Here is a 22,451-nt window from a genome sequence, read left to right as displayed (position 1 = left end):
CATACAATATTGGCATACTCCAAGATACTCCTGACACAAGACATATACACCACTTTTATACATTTAACACTTCTGAAGTCTTTAGTTGTTCGTTTAACATATCCCAACCTTTTTAAGGCTCTATTTTTGGTAATATCAATGTGGTAATTAAATGAAATCTTAGCATCAAAGTACACACCCAAATCCTTTATACAATTAACGGGTTCCACTTGAACTTGTTTTATCATATATGGAAATAAAATTATCTGTTTTAGACGGGAGAACCGCATAACCTTGCACTTAGAGATGTTCAATTGCATAAAATTTACTTCACACCAGTTATTCAGAGCATTTAAATCCGCTTGTACATTTAAACAATCATCAGTACAGGTTATTCTTGAATAAAGCTTTAAATCATCAGCGAATAATAAAAACTTACAATATTTCACATTAACACATATATCATTGACATAGCAATTGAATAGCAAAGAGGACAGATGTCCACCCTGTGGTACACCAGAGGTAACAGAATTTTTTTTAGATTTGTGTTGATTATTCAAGATGACTGTCTGAGTTCTATTAAGAAGGTAACTTTTAACTTAAGAAGGATAAATCATAGAAGCAAAATATCGAGGGATTCAAACAATTTTTCTTGCCTCTTGAAAAAATTGCCTTTGTGGACTTTGCACTAGAAGTTGTCGATATAAAACGAAAATGAAACTACTGTAATTCTGTCAAATGTAATAAATAAAAGTATTCTGCAAAAATGTTCCTTACTTGATCTGGTCGTAGTCCTGGTGGTACCCAAGTATATTCCTCTAAAGCACAGCCGCTATCGTCGTCACTTTGGGAGTGTCTTTGAGGATCCACGCCCCCAGGGGGTCCAAAGGGTGACCCTTTCCCCAGAAATCGATCTCCTCCGGAATGTTCAGGCAGCAACTTGTTTCCCAAGGGCGACGGCAAGGGCGGAAGCCCACCTTGGGTGGGCGGTGCCGACATCTGTAGGGAGTCTGGGGATTGGTGACTTCTGCAAATTGGTCTGGAAGAGAAAACACATCAAGTCTTTTGCTTTGATGAAAGTTTCTTCTACAATAATTTAAACTATTCACTATTTAAATGCAGGCAATTCTATATGTAGTTGGTATCTCTGGAAAACTAAGAAATTTCTATAAACAGGAAAAAGCTTAGCTCAATCTTGTTTCCCATTTTTGAATTAAGTAAACTGTTTAAAAATTTATCTCATAATACAAGTTGTAAAGAATCAGAATGCTGCAGTTGAGATCGAAACAAATTTCTTGATTTCGAAAGAAAATTCTAGATGAAGAAATCAGATATTTGTCCAAGTCGGATAGGAACCGTCCGCATTAATTTTTCATCAAAGATTCGTGCTGAGTGAACATAAATACGAATGTTTCCTGTGTATTTATCAACGAAAACATAGCAAACAGTTACAAAAACGCATCTTTGACTTGGTAATTTATTAATGACTTAATCAGTGTATTAATATAAGCAATTACTGCCGATAAGTGCACGCATTACATCTGATATCCAGTTTTTGATTTATTCACAACGTCCGCTTCTTGCGAGCATGAGGAACTGTTGATGTACAGCTTTATGGCCATCGTTCGATCGTTTGCCACTTTGTGCAACGTCCAACTTCTATATTAAGAGAGTTTATTTAAATACAGGAAAGGAACGTAATTTTCTATTCCATTTCTGGTAATTAGCTTTGATTGGATACTAAGGATGAACGCTTGTGGAGATGGAAATTGACTTCGAAACGTAGATGATGATATCTTATTGGACTTTTTAAACGTTTTGCAGGGCGATTTGAAATTGGCACTTTTTGGGCGAATTAATGGGATTCATTTGAAAAGTGATACCAGAGAAATAAGGGATCAATTAGGTTCATTTAATTCATTCATATTTATTTCATTAAATATTTTTCTCAAATTTCGGCATTTTCTTTCTGTTAATTAATTCTGGTTGAATATTTTGGTTAAAGAAGATTTGATAGAATAGTGCGGATTATTCTTGGCCTTTCTATTGTTAGTTTGTGCTAGTGTGACGCCGTCTGCTCCAAAGGAAATACGCAAATAGTAAGTAATAAAGTAATTTGGAAGTGAAGAAAATAGCCAAAATTTAGGTGAAATTTCAGGAATACGTTGAAACAAATGAATTTAAATCTGAGTACTAATTTGCAATTTAGTAAGCTAATCATGTGATTTAATCCAGCATATACGGTTTTATAAATAGTGCTAGTTATATGTGTTCCCATGAGCGTATGTTTAATACTTTTCTTAAACATTTTCATAAGTTGATAAAATAACTGTCTGTTTGTCTTATGAGCTGATTTTCTTTTAAACATTTTGGAAAAAGAAGAATTTTTGATCCAAATGCAGAAATATGCAACTTTGGTTGAGTGCAATCCATTTAACATTAAAATATACGTATAGGAAATACGACGTAAGAACCAAAGTCTATATCTATCTTATAATCTGAATCATAATATGGTAATAATACAGCTGAATTTATTATGGAAAAAACCGTTAAAATGAATTTTGTGACAATTATTGGAATATTGAAGAAAACGTTGCTGATAAATGAAAATATCTTCAATTAAAAAAACAGCAATTTTGAAATTCCACATCCTTTTCCGAAACGTGTGCCCAATATACTTTCAGTGTTCGATTGAAGTGCATTACACACTTTTAATAAGTTTTAAGTTCTCGATTATTTCAAGTAAAATTGAACAAATGGAGATTGAAGATCCAGGCCAACAAAATGGGTCACGTCGAAGGCCTGTACGGCGGTCACGGTCATTGTTGTACATTGGGATGTTTGGTTTTATTTTAGTCTATTTTGCTATTGACTTTGGGATCAATATGTACAAAAATTTACCAATCAGTACGTATAATTTACACTATCTGCTAAATAATTATTACTTATATTTTGCTATAATGATTCCAAATTAATTCTAAAACTCTATACTCGCAAGGGCGGGAGAGGTCCAGGGGGAGGGGTCATGGGGGTCCTGACCCCCCACTCAATTCTCTATCCAACGATGCCAAAACGAATTCTCTGGCTCGAATGGTTCTTGAGAAACTTCGAAAAAAGCAGCGTCATGTTCAAGTGTATTTTGCAACTCAAAAGAAACCACGCAAATCTAAAACTTCTTGAATTCAAGCATTTTTTGAGAAAACTGCCAACATTTCCTTATCGATGGTTCATTTGCTAAGAAGGCCATTTATTTCTCTCTAGAACGACGGACAAATGAGCGTTCTTGCTCATTTAAATTTTTGACATAATCTTACACCTAAGTGTCTGATATTCAAATTTCGCTTTCTGTGTCAAAACTACTAGAATTTCCTCACTCATGTTGTTACGCGTGAATCGGATGTTCAATTTTCTATCCAACGATGGCAAAACGAATTCTGTGGCTCGAATGGTTTTTGAGAAAMTTCGAAAAAAGCAGCGTTATGTTCAAGTGGATTTTGCAACTCAAAAAAAACCACGCAAATCTAAAACGTCTKGAATTCAAGCATTTTTTGAAAAAACTGCAACATTTTCTTATCGATGGTTCACTTTCTAAAAAGGTCATTTAGTTCTCTTTGGAATGATGTAAAAACGAGCGTTCTTGCTCATTTTGCTTCCGAGAAACATACAAAACGGGACGGAAAACATGAAATTTTGAAATAATCTTACGCCACCCTTGCACAAAACGACGATAATTTTTCTAATTTCATAGACAACAGAAGACTGTATTTTTTCTACATAACCCCCACCCTGGATTTAAAGCTGGACCCGCCCCAGTATACTCGGAAACGAGTGGTTTTATTGAGAAATACATTTCAACTCAATTCTTCATCTTCAATTCAAGACAGCTCAACAAGTCCGCTACTATGTTTAACCATTTTCCTCCCATTAATTAAAACATAGCCCAGATTTAGGATTTTTTGTTATTAAATGAAAAGTGAGACAGTTTAAAATTATTTCTTTCATTGGCAGGATCACCTTGCAGCACGAAAGAATGCTCTCGTGCGGCTGCTCATATACAGAGCTTTGTGAGTTCATCTGAACATCCTTGTATTGATTTCTCTAAATTTGCTTGCGGAAATTTTTATAAGAATTACAAAAACAACAACCTCAACGTACTTGCGGCAAATCAAAAGGAGTGGAATAGTTGGGCAAGTTCGTTGATAGTAGACAAAGAGATAGATGAAAACCAATGGAAAATGACCGAACACTTAAAGTTGGCACGAAAGGCAAGCATAAACAGTGACAGTCTTACACAGATGTTACCTACATTTAATATTTTGCCCATTTAATTTTCAACCTTTATTTTTCAAATCTAAGCTATGATCCCCTTTTTCCATCCCAATACTCAGGTTGTGTTTGAAGCTACATAATGAAATACACCTAAAGCAGCATTTTTTTTAGTTCTATGGCGTTTGTCTGAATGCATCAGCAACTAGCGAAAATTCCGAATTTCTGTTCCTGATCGGTGTTGATTATATTACAGGAGGATGGCCGAATAACCAAACAGGGATAAAATTTGCGAGCTGGTGGAATATCATGATAAAATCGAGGGAGCTGGGAATGAACTATGACTTTTTTCTGAATGTGAATATTACCACAGATGGTTACTTACAGGTACTGAATTTGCTGCCAACTGTTGCATGTGTATGAAAATATTCAACAAATTAAAATTTTTACAATTTCCAGATCAGTCCGCCAGACCTTGGGCAGGTTAAATTGCTTGATAAGATTTGGACGCCCAAAAATAAAATATATATGCAAGCAATTGCCGATTATTTTGGAAACAATGAATCTAGCTTGTACTGGGAATTTGAAAAAACCATGAATTTTGCAAATAAATTTAAGGAAGTAAGTAATCATTAAGATAACATTAGATTGGCCACATCTATTTGAAACATTTAAAAATACACGGAAAATTCAAAAGTTGTCTTAAGCCTAACGTGCAGACTGTAACAATATGTATTTAAAGAAAGTTATCTCTTTATATATAACATGAAGTCAAAAGCGTGACCAAACTGAAAAAATTCAGGCATTTAGAGAGGAAAAAAACGAAGGAAAATGTAATTTTTTGAAAATGCCAACTATTATCGTCGAATGTGTTGGAAAAACAAGTACCAAATTTACCAAATAAAACTTGCAATTTTTGCACTAATAACGAACATTTCGATACTTCTCTGTTACTTTTCAGTTAGTTGAAAGCAGCCATTTGGACTTCCAAAACAGCAATTTTTCAATAACACTTACAACCATATCAAACTTAAATAAATCTAGAAACTACGATCCAAATTGGCTGCCGTTCCTTACAAATCTAACAGGTGTTCCTAATCTGAGCGAAGATGAATTGGTTTACGTTAAAATGAAGCCCTTCTCTAACCAAAACTACTTGTTGAAGTTAAGCAAATTGATCGAGACTACTCCGATGAGGTGGAGACAATTTGCAACGTTAATCGCCCATTACAAACAAATAATTTTTAGATATTGGCTGAATTACATTATTGTGTTTCATCTTTTCCATGAACATAAGTATTTGTCCGAAGACGTTCAAAATTGGGTTAATCAGATGCGCGACTTGAAAGAAGATTCAAGCAGACGGGAATTTTGCCTTCAGGAAACCGAAAGATAGTAAGATAAATTTTTTTTGTTTTACTTGCACACCTATTTATCATTGTTTCATTTCAAATCAAGCTATCAGAAGGCTGTTGAAAGAGTTATTGTGAATCATCTGGTATCGGACGAGAAAATTAACCACATTCATACAATGTACTACTACATAATGAATGCTTTCAAAACATATTTCAACCAGACTGCTGATAATCTTTGGGACGACTCCATAGCTCTAATCAAGAAGGTGCCGGTTCGTGCTGGAGCGACTAAACATTTCTTCAATGACGAATTGTTCGATTATGCTTTTGGAATTCCGGTACGACCTAATCTACCTCAATAATAAATTCGTATGCAAATTTGATTCCAACTAATATTTTGTTTACAATCGAAAAATGATGGCATCTGAAGCTTTTTACCTTCGTAAAATGCTATTTTTAAATAAGTTTCCCTTCTGTTTTAGACGCCCCATTTTGGCAATGATGCGCTACAAATTCGTCATATCCTCGAGATAAATAAGATGGACCATTTGTTCAATTTCACCCAAAAACCGAAAGAATATTTGAACGCAATCCGCGTAATGGATGCTAGGGCATTTACATACATATCGAATGGGTCCTTATGTAAGTACCTAGGTGTAACCTACGTAAACGTGATTTGATTAAAAGGTCTCCTACTATTTTTTACTGGTAGTACAAACTCAGTTTTTCAGAATATAATATTTGAGTTAAAAATTAGCGCCTAAAAGAGTATGGAAACATGCGAATAAAGTTTGCCTAATTAATGTTTTAGATTTGTTGGCCCCAAGTTGGCAAGAACCCACATTCAGTGTTAATCGCCCGGAATATATCAACTATGGATCTTTGGGCACTCTAATAGCACGCCAATTAATAAACATATATAATGAACAAAATGAACAAACCATCAACGGTTCATTATCAAAATGGCAAATTGCAAAACATCATAGAAATAGCCAAGATTGTGCGAATCAGTCGTATATAAATTACTATCAACAGCTATTCCAAACGTCGGTAAGTAGTACTTTTAGATAGATAGATTACTAGAAAAGATCCTCAAAGATGTATCTTTTTTCCCAAAAACTATGAATGCTTCAACATTTTACTGAGAACACGAAAATGTCACAAAAGGATTAGTATATAAACTCAGAAACAAATCAGTTGTGGGCAGCCACCGAATAAAAAGTTCTGGTAGTTTTTCTACCAAGACACTCAAAAGTTCATCACTTGCCCGAAGCATAAGAACTCGGTTTCTTCATCAAACTATGAGTCTTACATAAGATAAAATTTACAGCGAAATTTATTAAAATCTGTAATAAAATGTTTTTGCCTTTGTACCTTGTCGATCAATAGAAGAGACACACATTTTTTCGGTTCATGTTGCGGTCCCTTTTCATAATGTGCTCTCGGAACTTCGTGTACATTGGAAATAAATTTAGCTTTTTAATTTATTAAGAGGATTAAAGCCATAAGGAGTAAATAATGTATACATTTTGCGTAATGAATTGAACCTGAAAAATAGATTTGAAAGTACTGTTATGCATAATTTATATAAACCTGCTACCTACGGGAACTGATATTATTTGTTTTCATCAAACATTTTTCAGGATTTGCCTGAATTTGATGTGGAGGACGTATTCTCAGATTTTGTTGCTGCAAATATTGCGTACGTAGCATACATGGATTATATTAAAACCAAGCCTGCCGAGGTAAAAATCGAAGGTAATTATAATTAACATGATTACTAATTATTATCGAACATAAGTTCTTATTCTTCAAATTAAAAAAATCTTATTAAGTATTTGAATAATGATTCATCAATTATTAACACAATATTAACACCAATTTTCAAGCTCCAAAAAAATTGTAGGCAAACGTAAGGTCTTTACTTTTCCTTTTTTTATTTTGCCATCTTTGTCTTGCTAGAATCAATGCTAAAATGAACAAAACCTGTTCAGTTTCGAAATTGATTTTCAATAGTTAAATTAATAATAATTTTTTTACAAAACGCATTCTAATTGTAACTTTTTGCTCTAACCGACCAGCGACCGTGTCTGTCTTCTGAAGCGACTAAAATACTTTTTGGTTTCTTCTTATCATTCAATCATAATATTTGATTGAAATTAATTGATCATTTTCTTTTAGGCATTTCCTATGATCCTTATCAAGTATTTTGGATTATGTCGAGTACTTATTTCTGCGACAATCGGGAAATGGAAGAAAGTGAACTTGAATGGACTCTGTCTAGATATGCAGCAACAACGAGAATTAATCTACTGCCGAGTTACCGCATTAATGGGCCCAAAATGAATTCGCCATATTTTGCGAAAGACTTCAATTGTTCACTGATAACTAACATGAATTCTTTGAAGAAGTGTACAACCGTTCTTTAAGCAGATGACAAATGATATAGTTTTAGCAACTTGTTTGGCGTTTTTTTAAATTTTATTTAGCTTGACTTGTTTTGACTTTGAATGTTTTAATAGTTTTATAATATATGTGTTGTTTGTGGTTTTGTGTAACAAAAGATGCGCATGTTTCTAGTTTAGTCAAACTTGTAATTCTACTATTTTTTAATATATATATTTTTGAATCTGATGCCAATTCTTTCGTTTCTTACAATCTTCGACCGAAAAATATTAGTGCTAATTAAGGGTGAGTTTACTTTGGGACGCACGTGCCTGAAGACAGGAGGCTCAAACGGTCTGTGTATTGCTTTAGCCTTAAATTCGCATATTTATAGTTTTCAGTACTGGTTTGATATTGTCTGTTTGTTTGTTTTAATAGACATTTTCGGAACATTTTAAGCGTTTTTTAAGCGTTCACGATCTTTAACCGACGATTTATTCCTTACTAATGGCCCAAACACTTTATAAATTCATATTTGTGACGTTCTTACGTCGAAAGGAATCGATTGAGCTCAAAAAACACGCATGAAAAATTTCGATTTTTGGCCGAAATTTTTTTCAAGGGTGAGGGTCGATTTTTTGAAAAAATATATATTTTTTCAAAATGTCTTAAATTTTACATCATTTTCAGCTCACGGACGCGAAAAATGCATCAAACTCATTGAAACACATGCGAGAAGTTTCAAATCCGAAATAGTAGACATTTTGGCACATTTTAAGCGTTTTTTGAGCGCTCGTGGTCTTTATCGGACGATTTCTTCCTTATTATTCACACAAACACTTTGTAAATGCATATTTGTGACCTTCTAACGTGGAAAGGAATCGATTGAGCTCCAAAAACACGCATGTGAATCTTTGATTTTTGGAAAAATTAAAAATTTCTCAAAATGTCTTAAATGTTACATCATTTTCAGCTCACGGACGCGAGGAATGCATCACACTCATTGAAAAACATGCTAGAATTTTCAGTTCTATTCTTAAATTCACAAATTTTCTTATAGACAGTGAATGTGTCGAGAATACACTTTGCGAACCAATTGATGCTTTATTTTGAAAATGAGTTAATCGCGGTAAAATTCGAAGTATTTTGTTCGGAAAATCATCTTTTTGACCTTGGCCGATTGCAATTTTCCGACATGCAGTTTTTATATAAAATCGTTCGTTTTTCCACAAATTTCTAAAGTTTCAAATTGGCTCGATATTAACAGTTACGCAGAAAATTTTCACATGCAAAAAGCTGTTTTTGTAAAAGTATTTTGAGCACTTTCGTTCGTGCGGCTTTATAACACTCTGCTAAAAGTTAGTTTTCGGGTGTTCCGAGAGAAAATTATCGATTATTTTCACGCGAGAACGAGATTTGCCTTAACAATTTTATATACATTTATTGACGAAATGTTGAAGTGAAGTATTGTGATAACGGAGTTCTTGTCGCTGAAAAATAAACATTCCTGCAATTAGAAAAAACCGACAGTTTAAAATTTCGCATTCTTTTCTAGAACTTGCTGCCAATTTACCTCAGATTTCAGTGCAATACAATTCCATTCGCAAGAGACTTTGATTATTTGAAACAAAATGGAGCAAATGCAAATTGAGGAACCGGGGCCAGAGGAGGCAACGGGTCAAGACGTGGCACTGCTAGCAAGATACAAGAGGATATGCAGTATTGGATATAAATGGCAAATGGTGATTATTATCTCATTTGTTGTTCTCCTTGCCGCTGGCATGTATATGATAGTCAAGAAGAGCAACACACGAAGCACACAAAGCCGAAGTACGTATAGCCCTTAAATCTAATTACATAATTAGTAAATAATATTCAAATTTCATAACTATTTTAAAAAATGAAAGTAGAAGCACGAGAAGAAGAATAACAATTGCTCGAATTACTCAATTGCTCTACAAACCAATTGTTTAAGCCTGCTGTATCCAGTTGAGAACGCAATCAATTTTTTTTCAGTCCACTTTTGCTAATTAATTAAAATCCAATTGCTCTCGAGAATGATTTTACAAGAAACCTGAATCAAATAAGAGTTTGATTTGCAGATTTATTTTGCAACACGACTGAATGTTCTCAAACCGCTGCTCATATTCGAAGTTCTGTGAGTTCATCTGCAAATCCTTGTGATAATTTTTACAAATTTGCCTGCGGCAATTTTGATAAGCAATACAATGCGAACAATGTCACCATAGTTTCTATGTATCGAAAGGATTGGGAAAGTTCGTTATTGTCTTTGGTAGTGGACGAACCGATAAACGAAACTAAATGGAAAGTGACAAAACATTTAAAGTTGGCACGAAAGGCAAGCACCTATACTATTTACTTATTGTATATTTTTTTAATTGCTTATGGAAACAGATATTTATAGGTCATTTTAAAAATTCTAGTGTCTCTACTTAAGTTTAATTAATTTTATTCGAAAAAGATGATTTTGATAAAACGTTCTGCTTGATCCAAAACCTAAAATGTAACAATCAGATTTTTTGCTGTCGTGTACAAGACATATAACATGTGAATTTTGCTCAAGAATAAAACACCTTTATTGTCGACATTGACGAAAATTGTTATTAAAAAGTTGATTAAAGTTGAAAAGTACGTTCAGTACGTACTTCGAAAAGTCTGGTTATTTTTAACATTATTTTTAAGTGGGCGTCATAGGAGAAACTTTTTTATTGTTATTTTTGCGAAAAAAGTTCTGTATGTTCCAAAATATCAGATCCACAAGTAGAATTTTTAATGAAGATTTGTTTCGTAAAATTATTAATTAAAAAGTTGTTCATATGGGGCAACCTAAGTAGACACAGTGTATAATAGTGTTAGTTAAGCACTCCACCAAATTCATGTCTCTAACTCGGAATATCTCAGCCAAATTTCGACTTAAAGGTACAACATTATCCAATTAAAATTTATTTTTGTTAATAGTTTTACAAAGCATGCATGAATGTCATAGCCCCACACAACAAGCCAGATATGGCGTTCCTGGAAGCTCTTGATTACATTACAGGAGGATGGCCGAAAAAACACACAAATATGAAATCCGTAACTTGGTGGGACGTCATGTTAAAATCGAGGCAAATTGGAATGAATTTTGACTTCTTTTTGAATGTGAATATTACGGAGTTTCCAAATCCTCACTTCCAGGTAATAAGATTTTGAACAGGAGAGCCAAATCAAAGTGGTTCTGATATTCTAAAAATATTGTGTACTTGCTGCTGCTTGCTTACAAACAATTATTTATTGATTACCTAGTTTCTCTTTCATCTGATTTCCATCTCGAAATTGGTTATATTAATTTTGAAAAACATGTTTTTCTCATACAGTTTTTACGAGCTGTGTAAACACTCTTCGCATTAAACCTCGTGAAATTTAATGACAAAAATATTCGCTGTTGGTGTTACGCACTTTTCCAACTTATTTGGCCCACATTGGCCCACATTAACGGAAGAACTGATGAAGAATCTGAGATTAATTTTTTTATGCCTTGTAGTATAGCCCTTTTTCAGAACCGCTCATATGTATTTTCATTTTTTATTAATTATTGTTGACTTTTTTTGAATTTCCAGATTAGCCCACCCGATGTTGATCTGATGATACTGTTCCATAAGCTATGGATGCCCAGACATAAAGGATATATTCGGAAAATTGTTGAATATTGGGGATATACCGACGCGAGCTTGTTCTGGGAATTTGAGGAAACCAGGAAATTTGCAAATACACTTATGGAGGTAAGTACGAGACAATAGAACTAAATAATGAAACAAATTTATCTTTTCCAATCTGTTACGCGTAATTTGTAATGAAGGAACGAGCAAATGTAAACACTACAAACAACCTGGTAAATGAAGAGGAACTCATTCTTGCCCAGAATTTAAACATGCTTTTATCGATGAATGGAAAATTAATTAAAGCCCGAAAAGTGATTTCTATGTTATATTCGGAATTAAACAAAAAAAAATTATATCCGCATTGAATAAATTGCAGTTGAGTGCAAATTCAAGATAATTTGCCAAGGACTTAGATACACGCAAATATCAAAATCTTTGAAAGTTTAAAGTTCTTCAATAGTTAATTGATGAAAGATTCCAAAGCACCCAATGCCAGGAATATTTTCGCCGAATATTTGATGTATTTTCTGTTAAATAATCTCAGGCATTTGGATGATTTTTATTGATTTTCAGGCGGTTCTGGGCAGCTATTTGGATGTGCATGAGATAGACGTGAATAGTATACGTCTACCAAAAATATCGGATTTGGTCAAAACTAGAGATTCCGACCCAGACTGGTTGCCTTTTCTTCAAAATATAACAGGTGTTGCAGATTTAAAGGAAACTGAATTAGTTTCCTTTAAAATAAGATCCGACTCTCACGAAAACTACTTATCTAGATTGGCCACATTAATCGAAACTACTCCTACCAGGTTGAACCAATTGGGAACTGCATTAACTTATTACTAACATGTAATTTTTAGACTTTGGATGAATTATGTTATTGCATACCATATCGTCCGAGAATATAAATATTTATCTCGAACTGTTCAAATTGTGATTAATAAGATAATGGACGTGGAGGAAGATTCGAGCAGACATGACTTTTGCATCTTTGAAACTGGAAAATAGTAAGGATTATTTCACTTATATATTCACAGATATTTATAATTATTTTTCCCAAATCGAAGCTTTCATGCGGATATCGAAAAAGTGCTTGTTAATCAAATCGTAACGCCTGACAAAATTAAGAACATCCGAAACATGTACAACTACATAACAAAAGCTCTCGAAGGACATTTGAAGCAAGCATATGCTTCCAATGATATTGTTCGAGAAGGATCAATTCGTCAATTGAAAAATATGTCATTACATGTCGGAGGGAACGATTATTTCTTCAACGACAAGCTGTTCGATGAAACATTTGGGATTAAGGTATCCAGACATTTAGCTGATTGCATTTTGATGAAAAATTTGGTTTTATTACTAATTTTAAATGTCCACAGCCGGACGACCTTAGTGATAATGCAATAGACTCACTTCATGTTCTCGAGAAATTCAGAGTCGATGACATACTTAGTTTAATACGAAGACCGAGTGCATTTTATAACAGATCCTTAGATATCGAAGATATCGCTTTGACGTACACACGGGATAACTCTCTATGTAAGTTTCCAGCTCTGACTCCCGAAATACACGCGCTTTGAAGCTTGTTTCAGAACAAAGACAACTTTTACCATTACTTTGGTTTGAAAAATAGCAAAATAGTGAATGTTTTAGATTTGCTTGCCCCAGTTTTGAGAGACCCCACATACAGCCTTAACCGCCCAGAATATATCAACTATGGATCTTTGGGAACAATGATCGCACACGAACTAATGCGTATGTATGATGATAGAATTTTCGATCGAATCAGCTCCGATACATTACCAGTCTGGCAGGCTGAAATGAAGAAAGACATGGAAAATAGCTTAGTTTGTGTAAACCAGTCCTACATCGATTACTATCAGAAACAATTCAACACATCCGTAAGTAGCCATTTTTTGAGATAAGTAGATATATTTATTATATGATATATACCCATGTATCAAACTTTACACTTTATTAATCGATACTTATGAGTACTGCTGGCAGTAGGACTTCAGTTGCAGCCACGTTCACTTTTCTTGACACCATCAAGTCGTCATTAGCCCATGCTAAGCAGAATTAAATTGTTTATGTGCAAGATTAAAGTTTAGCAGAATAGCATTGAAAATTGAAATTTTAGGCAACTTGAAAATAGATCTTCGAACAGCAAACTTTAATTTTGTCAGTACTTATATTTTTATTTAAGAATATACCATCGGTTGATTTGGAGGGGCCAATATTGGATTATGGTTCTGCAAATATTGCATACCTGGCATACTTGGATTATGTGAATGCGAGTGGTACCGAACATAATATCGTAGGTAAGCCACAATTATTGATAATTGAGACATAAAATGACACCGACTACCAATTACCAACAATTTGACAAATTTTATGTTTTGAATTTGGATGCAAAAATAGGGATTCTAGAAAAAGCAGAGTGATTAATACATTTCACTAATCAGAAAGAATCATCAGCAAAATATTCGACGAAAAAATTTAAAGTTTCCACATAAATTAGTGCCAGTACAGTGGTATTAAATTTGCAATGAACGAATAGCGGATCAGTAAATCCATCTAAATTTATCAATATCTGATAAGATAATCTTTCTAATGTTTTACGTGGCCCTTTAGGAGTTCCGTATGATCCCTATCAAGTCTTCTGGATTATGGCGAGTACTTTCTTCTGTAACATTCAGAAACTGGAGGAATCTGAAGATGCATGGAACGGAGACTTTCGAATGTTCCAGCTTCCCAGTTATCGTGTCAATGGACCGAAAATGAATTCTATATATTTTCCGCAACACTTTAATTGTAGTCTTGGAACAAACATGAATCCCAAGAAAAAGTGTATTACTTTTCCTTAGTAGGTGAAGTTGGTTAAATAAAATAAATTCACATGCTATAAGTGTATTTAGAACAAAAAACCGAAATATTACAATTTAATTCATTTGTACACTAAGACAATAACAAATGTATCAATTTTGTTTGATCTAACTATTTCGGATTTTTTTGGTTTCACTAACTCGACAAACTAAGTTAAGAAAATTAGATTTTGCACGTTTTAGTAATTTTTATATGTATATATGTGTTGTACTTCTTTTAAGAGTTTATCCTCTAATTGAATGATTACATCGTTCTATAATTGACACTTACCAGACGTCTGTTAATTTGTGAAATACTCGGTAATTAATTTTAATTCAGACCCAAATGTTTATATGTAACTTTTTAAACACGTAAAACTATTTCGTATTTTTAAAATTACTTGGCATATGTATTGTTGTTTCTTTCGTTAACGTTGAGTGGGGTTTATTGATAGGCTTTGAACACAATGATACCTCGGATTGCTCGAATCAGAATAAAATTTAGACAATAATCAAGCAGACAATAAACGACTAAAAAGTCGCTACTGTCAAAGTTCCCAATTTCCTCGCTACGGCCAGAGGGTAAAATTGTAGAATTTTAAAACTTGACTTTTTTGTTGTAATTCCCTAAAATAAACCCCACTTAAAATAATTATTTGGCGGGACTTAATAGTTTTCCTAAGTAATAGTGTGCGTCTCTAAGTCAACCAAGTTCCTTAAAATGTTCACTTTTGCAAAATTTTAAAGACACTTAGTAATAGTAATTAATTTTCGTAAAATATATTTCATATTTCTGCATGTTAAAAATTGTGTTTCAATCACTGAGTCTCACCTACTTCAAACCCTCAACATTCAGTGTTGAATTCAGTATGGGAAATGGAACGGGAAACGAATGAAACACTCACAGGACAATGACGGAAGAAGGTGGAATAAATACTTCAGAACTTCACACTTATACGAAGGTATGAGAAAGTCAGTGGAAATACAAAAAAGAAACATCGAAAACCAGTTCGTAGAAGAATACAGGTAAATAATTAATGAGCGAATAGAAACAGCAAAACCTCAAAGCACGGAAAAATGCCTAATAAGCTATTGAAAAAATGGAGAAACTCTTCTTACAGTATATACAAGACATTGTGAAAGGATGAAAAACATGGCAAGATCAACGAGCGTAACACTACTCATCTTTAGAACCAACAACGATTTTAAATTTACGACGCAAATACTAAACAAAACCACATTATTCATTCAGAAGATGATACAAAGGTCCAAAGAATGTGACAATATTTTATAAACTAATATGTAAGTAAATAATTGGCCAAATCATGTCATTTATCAACATCAATCGGTTACTTTGGACGGAATATTACAAGCAGAGTCTCTCGAAAATAGCGAAGAAACAGATCAGCAAATATTCTTTAATACTAGGGCAGATAATACATTCATGCACATAAATGGAGAATGCACAAAATATTCGTCCGATTATAATTAAATTAAGTGCGGTATCACGATATGAAATAATTTGATTGGTTGACAAAAACAGTATTGATTGATTTTAGGCATATTTTTCTTTATGATGCTGTATTTTGTCATTGGTCCAATGCGGAAATATTTTAAAGGTGAACAGATGGGCCTTAAGAAGTTCACACAAGGAATTTCAACATATTCGTGAAAAAAAAGTTAATAAGGCGGAAATTTAAGGTTTTTGGCATATAAAAGTATGCATTTCCGCCCACACAATTCACTTACATATTCTTGGACAAATTTGCCTTATTCGACAGTTACAAAATATTGGAAAATGGGCTATCTGACAAAAAAGGAATATTTCGAATCCCAAAAAATTGAAGCGCCCTCAAGGACCACAAGCTAAGCAATAGAAATTTTTGATTCTTCGATCGAAAAACATTCCCAACACAATACTTCTTGGTAGTAGAAAAACTGGTTAAGCATCTATTCAAAAAACGAAAAATGTATTCCGACTTTCACACCCTGTGAAGAAACTATTAACTTTCGGAAGACAAACTTGCCTAAAACGCAATATTTTGGTCTAAACACTGTGTCCCTGAATTTCTTCATATTAGTGGAAGACCACCCTGTATATGGAAGGCAATACTCGCATAGTATTATCTGAAAGCAAAATACGAATTGTTTATTAAGTATTATTCAGCTAAACCGACAATGCTCCCAGCATTGCAACATTTTCAAATTTTTAACGAATTTATGAACTACTAGTGACCTTCTAGAAATTGTTGGAATCTTAGTCGTTCATCAAAATTGACGTCTTCTTGCGGAAAAAGCACACATACCTTACCCTGAAAAAAGCACAATTTTTAAGGTCCACATTCATTGACGGTACTTGCTCTCAATATATTTTAATTCTCCGAGATCAGTGCATTTCAATTTTATTACTGCTTAGTTATTCAATTCTTGAAAGCAAAATGGAACAAATGGAATTTGAAGAGGTTGACTCACGACCGAGAAGAAGGGTACCAGTTTTCTACCAAAAACGATATTTATGTGCCATGTTGCTCTTCTCCATTGTTCTTGCCTATACGACAGTTCATTTAATAGCGACAAAGAGTCGATCCGGCAAAGCATCAGAAGGTAGGAACAATTGGCCAATATTCGCCAATAAAATATTATATTTTTTTCAAATTACTGCAACTTAATGCAAATTTTTTTAAATCATAATTAAGTAATTCAACTTGATTTGCAGGGGTGTGCAACACGACAGAATGTGCTCGTGTGGCTGCTCATATACAGAATTTTGTGAATAGATCCGCAGATCCTTGCGAAGATTTTTACAAATTTGCTTGCGGAAACCTTCATAAAAATTTCACACGAAACGATAGTAACCTAATTACGGCTCAACAAAGTGATATTCATACGTGGCTATATAAGATAATGGTGGACAAGAAAATAGACGAAACCACCAAGTTGCCAGATAACTTTAAAACGCTACAAAAGGCAAAAATTTGATTGCGCTACATAAGTTAAGTAGGTAACCGTTTATTTTTAGTTTTTCAGCACATGTATGAAAATAAGAAACGCTGAAGGTACTAACATGGCCTTTCTGAACGCGGTCGAGTACATTACAGGAGGATGGCCCAAAGATTTTGAAAATGTTAAACATCAAAGTTGGTGGGATCTCATGCTAAAATCCAGAGAAATGGGCATGCAGTTTGACTTTTTTCTGGATGTGAATATTGCGGAATTTCCACATGCTTACTTACAGGTGATTAAAATGCTTACAGTCGTATTCTTTAATATCAGTCTTCGAAAAACTATTTTAGTTTTTGTCAAACTGAAGGGTGTCGATAAATTTTGAAAAGTAGAGCTTAAACACTGCTCGCTCCTCATCAGTGTGTAATTAACACCAGTCTATAATGTTTAATTTTTACTTTTCAAAACGTAAAATGTTGTTGACTGAAATGCGTATTGGAGAAACGTGGTCAATAGTTGACACGATTTCAATATACTTAGCAAACACTCCGTTTCAGTTGATTTGATCAAATAAAATTGTATTTGTCTTTACCGTGTTTAGTATCTCAAATGTTAAAAATAATAGTTGAAAGAAGTGACCCAACGTAAAAGAAAGCAAAAATATAAACATGGAATTCCGAAAATATATTTTATTACTTGTCTTTGGTTGTTCACCGATTGTTTTCAAATTCGGCATATTCACATCAAATATCGCTCGCTATGTGATGATACACATGATACACTTACAAAAAATGTCTATCTTTACCTCTCGAAAATAACCCATTTTTTAGACAAAATTTTTGCCAAATGAAAAATATCTTGAGTGTATTCCACGCAATTGAGACATTTGCACAAAGAGTACCACACATTCTGTAAAAAAATTTTAGATGAATACATTTTCGAATTGTCAAGAATTTGTATTTAATGTTCGTTTAGTCAAATTAGTGCTATCTTTACGTAAAAATCATGTAAAAATTTGATATGATTTAAAATAATTAGTAAGTACGATCAATAATAGTATTTATTTGCAGGGTTACTACTATTTTGTTTCAAAAAATATAATAAATGCTAACGTTGAAATAAGGTAAAAATTAACAAATAACAACAGAAAATTGACTTTTCTAGAAATATTGATTAAAAAAAGTTTCAGAAATGTGCGAAGACTTTTCCAAGATCAAATTTTTTAAATTCCGTGTCCAGAAAAGTCACCTTTGCATAGGTCAAGAGGATTTTTCGCACCATTGAACGTCTTATAACGACCACTTCGACTAAATAGTTGATTATCTGAGGATGCTATAATTGCTCCCAAGGGAACTTTCCATGTAACTTTCGAATCAATTCGTTCGACTGATGCCATTTTTCATTTAGTTCCCATTCCGTTCTATAATTTTTTTTAGAAATATTTCTTTCTAAAATCGTTAATCCTCAACAATATAATATGATGAAGCTCCATCTCCATGAAGCCAAATTAACACTTCGGTCTAAATGTTAGAAAAAAGGTTGGCAACTGATCCAATTAGGACTCATTAAGTGATCTATTATGCCTGCTACACTTTTACAAGAAACTTATTTTGAACTTTAGGTTCAATGACTAAGTGAAAAGTTTCATGAGCCTTTCACTGTGTACATTACTAATGTACATTGTGCAAGTAATCAGGTCCAAATCCACATATAAATCCATCCATTTCAATGATCTTATTGCATATATTGAGTCGAGCGACAGCATCGACAAAAGTTAAAACCTGGATTTTTGGAAATAATACGCATACAAAAATTTTCTTCGAACCCCGCATTTTCTAAAATAATATATTAATCACTCATTAACTTGCAACTCTGACAATCTTTGTGAAAAAGTTTTTGCCTGAGATATCCAAATGTTCGCAATCCTCAATGGATAACGTCCAGTATTCTTTTTGTATCACTTCTTCACACTTTGTTTTGCTGAACTGGATTTTTAAACTACTCAAAATTACAATAGAGGCACAATGAGTAGTTTTATTTTAACCTATTTTTTTGTATCAGTGCAGGATTTTGAAAAGGTAACTCACAGACAAAATAAACCCAACCCAACTGAAGAGGCCCAAAACCTACCCTGTGGTAGTTTTATCATTTTTTTTACGCACGATGACCAATCAGCCACTAATATTCAATTGCTTTTTGAGCCTGAATTAAATTTATTTATCTGTATGTTACTATGCATTCAGTTTTGGACTTTTTCAAAATTTGTACTACTTAATATTTTTCTCCCGTTTTTGTGAATCCCTAAACTAAAGACGGAGGGGCGTGTAAATAACTTGCAAAAGGTGAAGAGAAAAAGATGTATCAATATTCTATTAAATTAATACAATCTACATAATAACATTTTGGCATCCATTCAAAAACGAATCTTCCTACCTAACAGAGCAACTATTTTTCGATTTCCAGATCGGTCCTCCAGAGCTGAATAAGTTTAGATTTTATAATAAGATGTGGGATATACCACAAACAGTTGTTTACATCGAAGACATTGCTCGACACTGGGGACACACTGAATCCAGTTTATTCTTCGAAAATGACGGAACACTGGAATTTGCCAAGAAACTTAGGGACGTAAGTAAAGCTGAAACTTTTTCAGAACACAACCGTACCTAATATTTGATTATTAAAACCTGCTAAAACATTTAAAAATTATGAAAATAATGTTTTATTACACTATAAAGGAATATTGTAAAATAAAGTAATAACAGACTGTGGCTTTTTGATGTGATCCGTTTACTTTGATGCAAAGGATTTACATTACGTTTGGAATCGAGGCTGGAACCCTAATAACTTATACCTGACTAACTGAAATGTTCGGAATTAAACTAGTCAGTCTGAACGTAAGAAGATAATGCAAGCATGTCTTATTCTGAATAAATGCTGATTTTTATTGAAAAAATCAATTTCAATACTTCTACAATACCCGGGGACTTTTCAGTTGGTAGAAAGCTGCTATAAGAATAGTTGTGTCACAATTCCAAAAGTGGCGACAAAGATATCGAATTTGGAAAAGTCCAGGGATTCTGACTCGGATTGGCTGCCATTCCTAACAAATTTAACAGGTATTGAAGATTTGAATGAAAATGATTTGGTTTACTTTAAAATGGAGACCAATCCCAAGGACAACTACATATCGAAATTGAACGAACTCCTTGAAAGTACCCCTACCAGGTAAACGCATTTCACAATGATTAAAAATCACTATTAACAAACAAATCACTTTTAGGCATTGGCTGAATTATATTATTATATATCATGTTGTGCGAAACTATCAATATTTATCGACACAGTTTCAATTTTATGTTAGCGAAATGGGCTTTGAATTTTTAGAAGAATCATCAGATCGACAGGAATTTTGCCTTTCCGAAATTGGCAAATAGTAAGAGCAGCTTTCTTTTCTTGTTTCACCCACGATCACATATTATTTTCTCCAAATTAAGCTATCGTAAGGATGTCGAACAAGGTGCCAATCATCTAGTTACGGATGAAGAAGAACAGCAAATCCGCACCATGTACAACTACACACACAAAGCTCTGACAGAGCGTTTGCGAATTGAGTTTAAGGACAATAAAAGTCTTCGAGAGGGTTCCTTAAAGCTACTCAAAAATATAAGACTTTATATCGGAGCCAGTGAACATTTCTTCGAAGATGACCCGTTCAGTGACGCTTTGGCTAATAAGGTATGAACGAATTTAGTTCTCTTATCTTTGAACCCCTTTTAAAACATATTACCACGTTTTCTGATTTTACTGTTCTGTAGTCGGAAGAACTTAGCGATAATGCAATAGAAATGATTCATAACCTGGAACGAAAGAGGATGGACCATATATTTGGTTTAATCCGAAAACCGAAGGGAAATTATAGCAGAATTTTAGAGATAGGAGCTAATACGTTCACGTACAGTGTGGATGACTCTCTATGTAAGTGCCTAGGTCGGACTCATTGCCCCCTTCAGAAAGGACTTAAGTTTATATTACAGGGTGACTCAAAAATAGCAATTTTTTTTATTCCTTTTAAAGAATAATAGGGGCTCACTTATAAAGTACAAGAAAAATATTGAAATTTTTTTTCGATAATTTCTAGAAATTTTGCAAAATAAATTATTCAATATTTTTCTCCTACTCTCCAAGTGAGCCCCCTTAACCCTTTAAAAGAAATGACGCCAATTTTGAGTCATCCATGTGGAAGCCGACAATATTTTTCAAAATCTTTATTACAAGAGTTTATCAGAAACGCCAAAATTTTCAAACTGAAATCAACTGAACATTTCTCAATGTGAAAAAAACCTTCTAGACTGCCAAAGTTTGCAATAATTGCTACTTGATGCTCTGAATAATTATCGAAAGGCAAAGTGTTCAGCTCTGTACCAACATTTTTGAAACAAAACGAAATTTTGAAATAATACTAAAAATAATTTGTTTAGATTTGTTGACGCCAAGTTTACGCGAGCCAATATACAGCTTACACCGTCCGGAATATACCAACTATGGATCTTTGGGCTCTATCATAGCACATGAATTAATGCATATGTTTTATCATAGAATGTTGAACAAAACCGATGATGGTACATTAACAGAATGGGAAACAGCAATAGAAACGCACCGTAAAAATAGCATAGCTTGTGCGAGACATTCTTACATACATTACTATAAACAACTATTGAATTCGACCGTAAGTAGCCATTTTTAGTTCCCGATTATTTAAAAATGTTGAATTATATACAGATATATACAAAGTAGTAACGAAAAGAACAACTCATTCATAGATGTTTAATTCTACTTCAGTTCAACTCATTCATGTTTAAAACTGAAACATTCATAATTCAACATGAAACATTTGAAATGTTAGAACTTTTTTTGATGATATATTTTACTTAAAGAATATGCTAGTAGTTTTACTTCCGTATCGTGATATGGAAGAGGTATTATCGGAT

General features: G+C 33.5%; 4 protein-coding genes across 8 annotated transcripts in view; 3 read left to right on the top strand and 1 right to left on the bottom strand.

Annotated features, from left to right (window-relative positions):
• The window catches only part of LOC109536006 (protein prickle), a 244,034-nt gene that overhangs the window by 14,092 nt on the left and 207,491 nt on the right, over positions 1 to 22,451 (bottom strand). For all 4 annotated transcript variants that reach the window (XM_048667669.1, XM_048667667.1, XM_048667666.1 and 1 more), the window contains one exon: positions 757 to 1,018. In XM_048667669.1, the coding sequence (XP_048523626.1) occupies positions 757 to 978 (222 nt within the window). In that variant the 5' untranslated portion in view covers positions 979 to 1,018. The remainder of the gene's footprint in view (positions 1 to 756; positions 1,019 to 22,451) is intronic.
• On the top strand, positions 2,644 to 8,234 carry LOC109536008 (neprilysin-2). 2 transcript variants are annotated; one of them, XM_019902072.2, is made up of 11 exons: positions 2,644 to 2,886; positions 3,988 to 4,244; positions 4,420 to 4,632; positions 4,705 to 4,866; positions 5,207 to 5,442; positions 5,494 to 5,640; positions 5,704 to 5,938; positions 6,083 to 6,242; positions 6,412 to 6,650; positions 7,244 to 7,358; positions 7,782 to 8,234. In XM_019902072.2, the coding sequence occupies exons 1-11, from the start codon at positions 2,736 to 2,738 to the stop codon at positions 8,027 to 8,029; spliced, it is 2,163 nt and encodes a 720-aa protein (XP_019757631.2). In that variant the 5' UTR covers positions 2,644 to 2,735; the 3' UTR covers positions 8,030 to 8,234. The 2 variants fall into 2 exon arrangements, with proteins under 2 accessions (XP_019757631.2, XP_048523627.1); XM_048667670.1 differs by lacking the exon at positions 2,644 to 2,886 and having other exon boundaries at positions 4,125 to 4,244; positions 4,502 to 4,632.
• LOC109536007 (neprilysin-1) lies at positions 9,498 to 15,319 on the top strand. The gene is made up of 11 exons (XM_019902070.2): positions 9,498 to 9,815; positions 10,088 to 10,344; positions 10,965 to 11,183; positions 11,606 to 11,767; positions 12,221 to 12,459; positions 12,511 to 12,657; positions 12,718 to 12,961; positions 13,033 to 13,192; positions 13,307 to 13,554; positions 13,860 to 13,974; positions 14,288 to 15,319. Exons 1-11 carry the CDS (start codon positions 9,617 to 9,619, stop codon positions 14,518 to 14,520), a joined length of 2,223 nt encoding a protein of 740 aa, XP_019757629.2. The 5' UTR covers positions 9,498 to 9,616; the 3' UTR covers positions 14,521 to 15,319.
• Positions 16,852 to 22,148, top strand: LOC109536011 (neprilysin-2). The gene is made up of 9 exons (XM_048667671.1): positions 16,852 to 17,121; positions 17,234 to 17,484; positions 17,537 to 17,752; positions 19,924 to 20,088; positions 20,456 to 20,688; positions 20,744 to 20,896; positions 20,958 to 21,198; positions 21,279 to 21,438; positions 22,060 to 22,148. Coding segments are annotated over exons 1-9 (1,587 nt in total). The 5' UTR covers positions 16,852 to 16,955; the 3' UTR covers positions 22,062 to 22,148.

Source organism: Dendroctonus ponderosae, unplaced genomic scaffold, assembly GCF_020466585.1.
Source record: "Dendroctonus ponderosae isolate FM_Combo_2020 unplaced genomic scaffold, Dpon_F_20191213v2 Dpon_F_20191213_6, whole genome shotgun sequence".
In the NCBI taxonomy this organism is placed as follows: domain Eukaryota; kingdom Metazoa; phylum Arthropoda; class Insecta; order Coleoptera; family Curculionidae; genus Dendroctonus; species Dendroctonus ponderosae.
Note: the sequence above shows the minus strand (reverse complement) of the source record. Positions and strands in the feature narration are given on the sequence as shown.

Coding starts and splice junctions, on each gene's coding strand:
- LOC109536008 (XM_019902072.2), top strand. CDS start 2,736: ATGGAGATTGAAGATCCAGGCCAACAAAATGGGTCACGTCGAAGGCCT. Junction 5,641..5,703: donor CTTCAGGAAACCGAAAGATA/GTAAGATAAATT, acceptor TTTCAAATCAAG/CTATCAGAAGGCTGTTGAAA. Junction 6,651..7,243: donor AACAGCTATTCCAAACGTCG/GTAAGTAGTACT, acceptor AACATTTTTCAG/GATTTGCCTGAATTTGATGT.
- LOC109536007 (XM_019902070.2), top strand. CDS start 9,617: ATGGAGCAAATGCAAATTGAGGAACCGGGGCCAGAGGAGGCAACGGGT. Junction 11,184..11,605: donor TTCCAAATCCTCACTTCCAG/GTAATAAGATTT, acceptor TTGAATTTCCAG/ATTAGCCCACCCGATGTTGA. Junction 13,975..14,287: donor TACCGAACATAATATCGTAG/GTAAGCCACAAT, acceptor GTGGCCCTTTAG/GAGTTCCGTATGATCCCTAT.
- LOC109536011 (XM_048667671.1), top strand. CDS start 16,956: ATGGAACAAATGGAATTTGAAGAGGTTGACTCACGACCGAGAAGAAGG. Junction 17,485..17,536: donor ACTTTAAAACGCTACAAAAG/GCAAAAATTTGA, acceptor GTTTATTTTTAG/TTTTTCAGCACATGTATGAA. Junction 20,897..20,957: donor CTTTCCGAAATTGGCAAATA/GTAAGAGCAGCT, acceptor CTCCAAATTAAG/CTATCGTAAGGATGTCGAAC.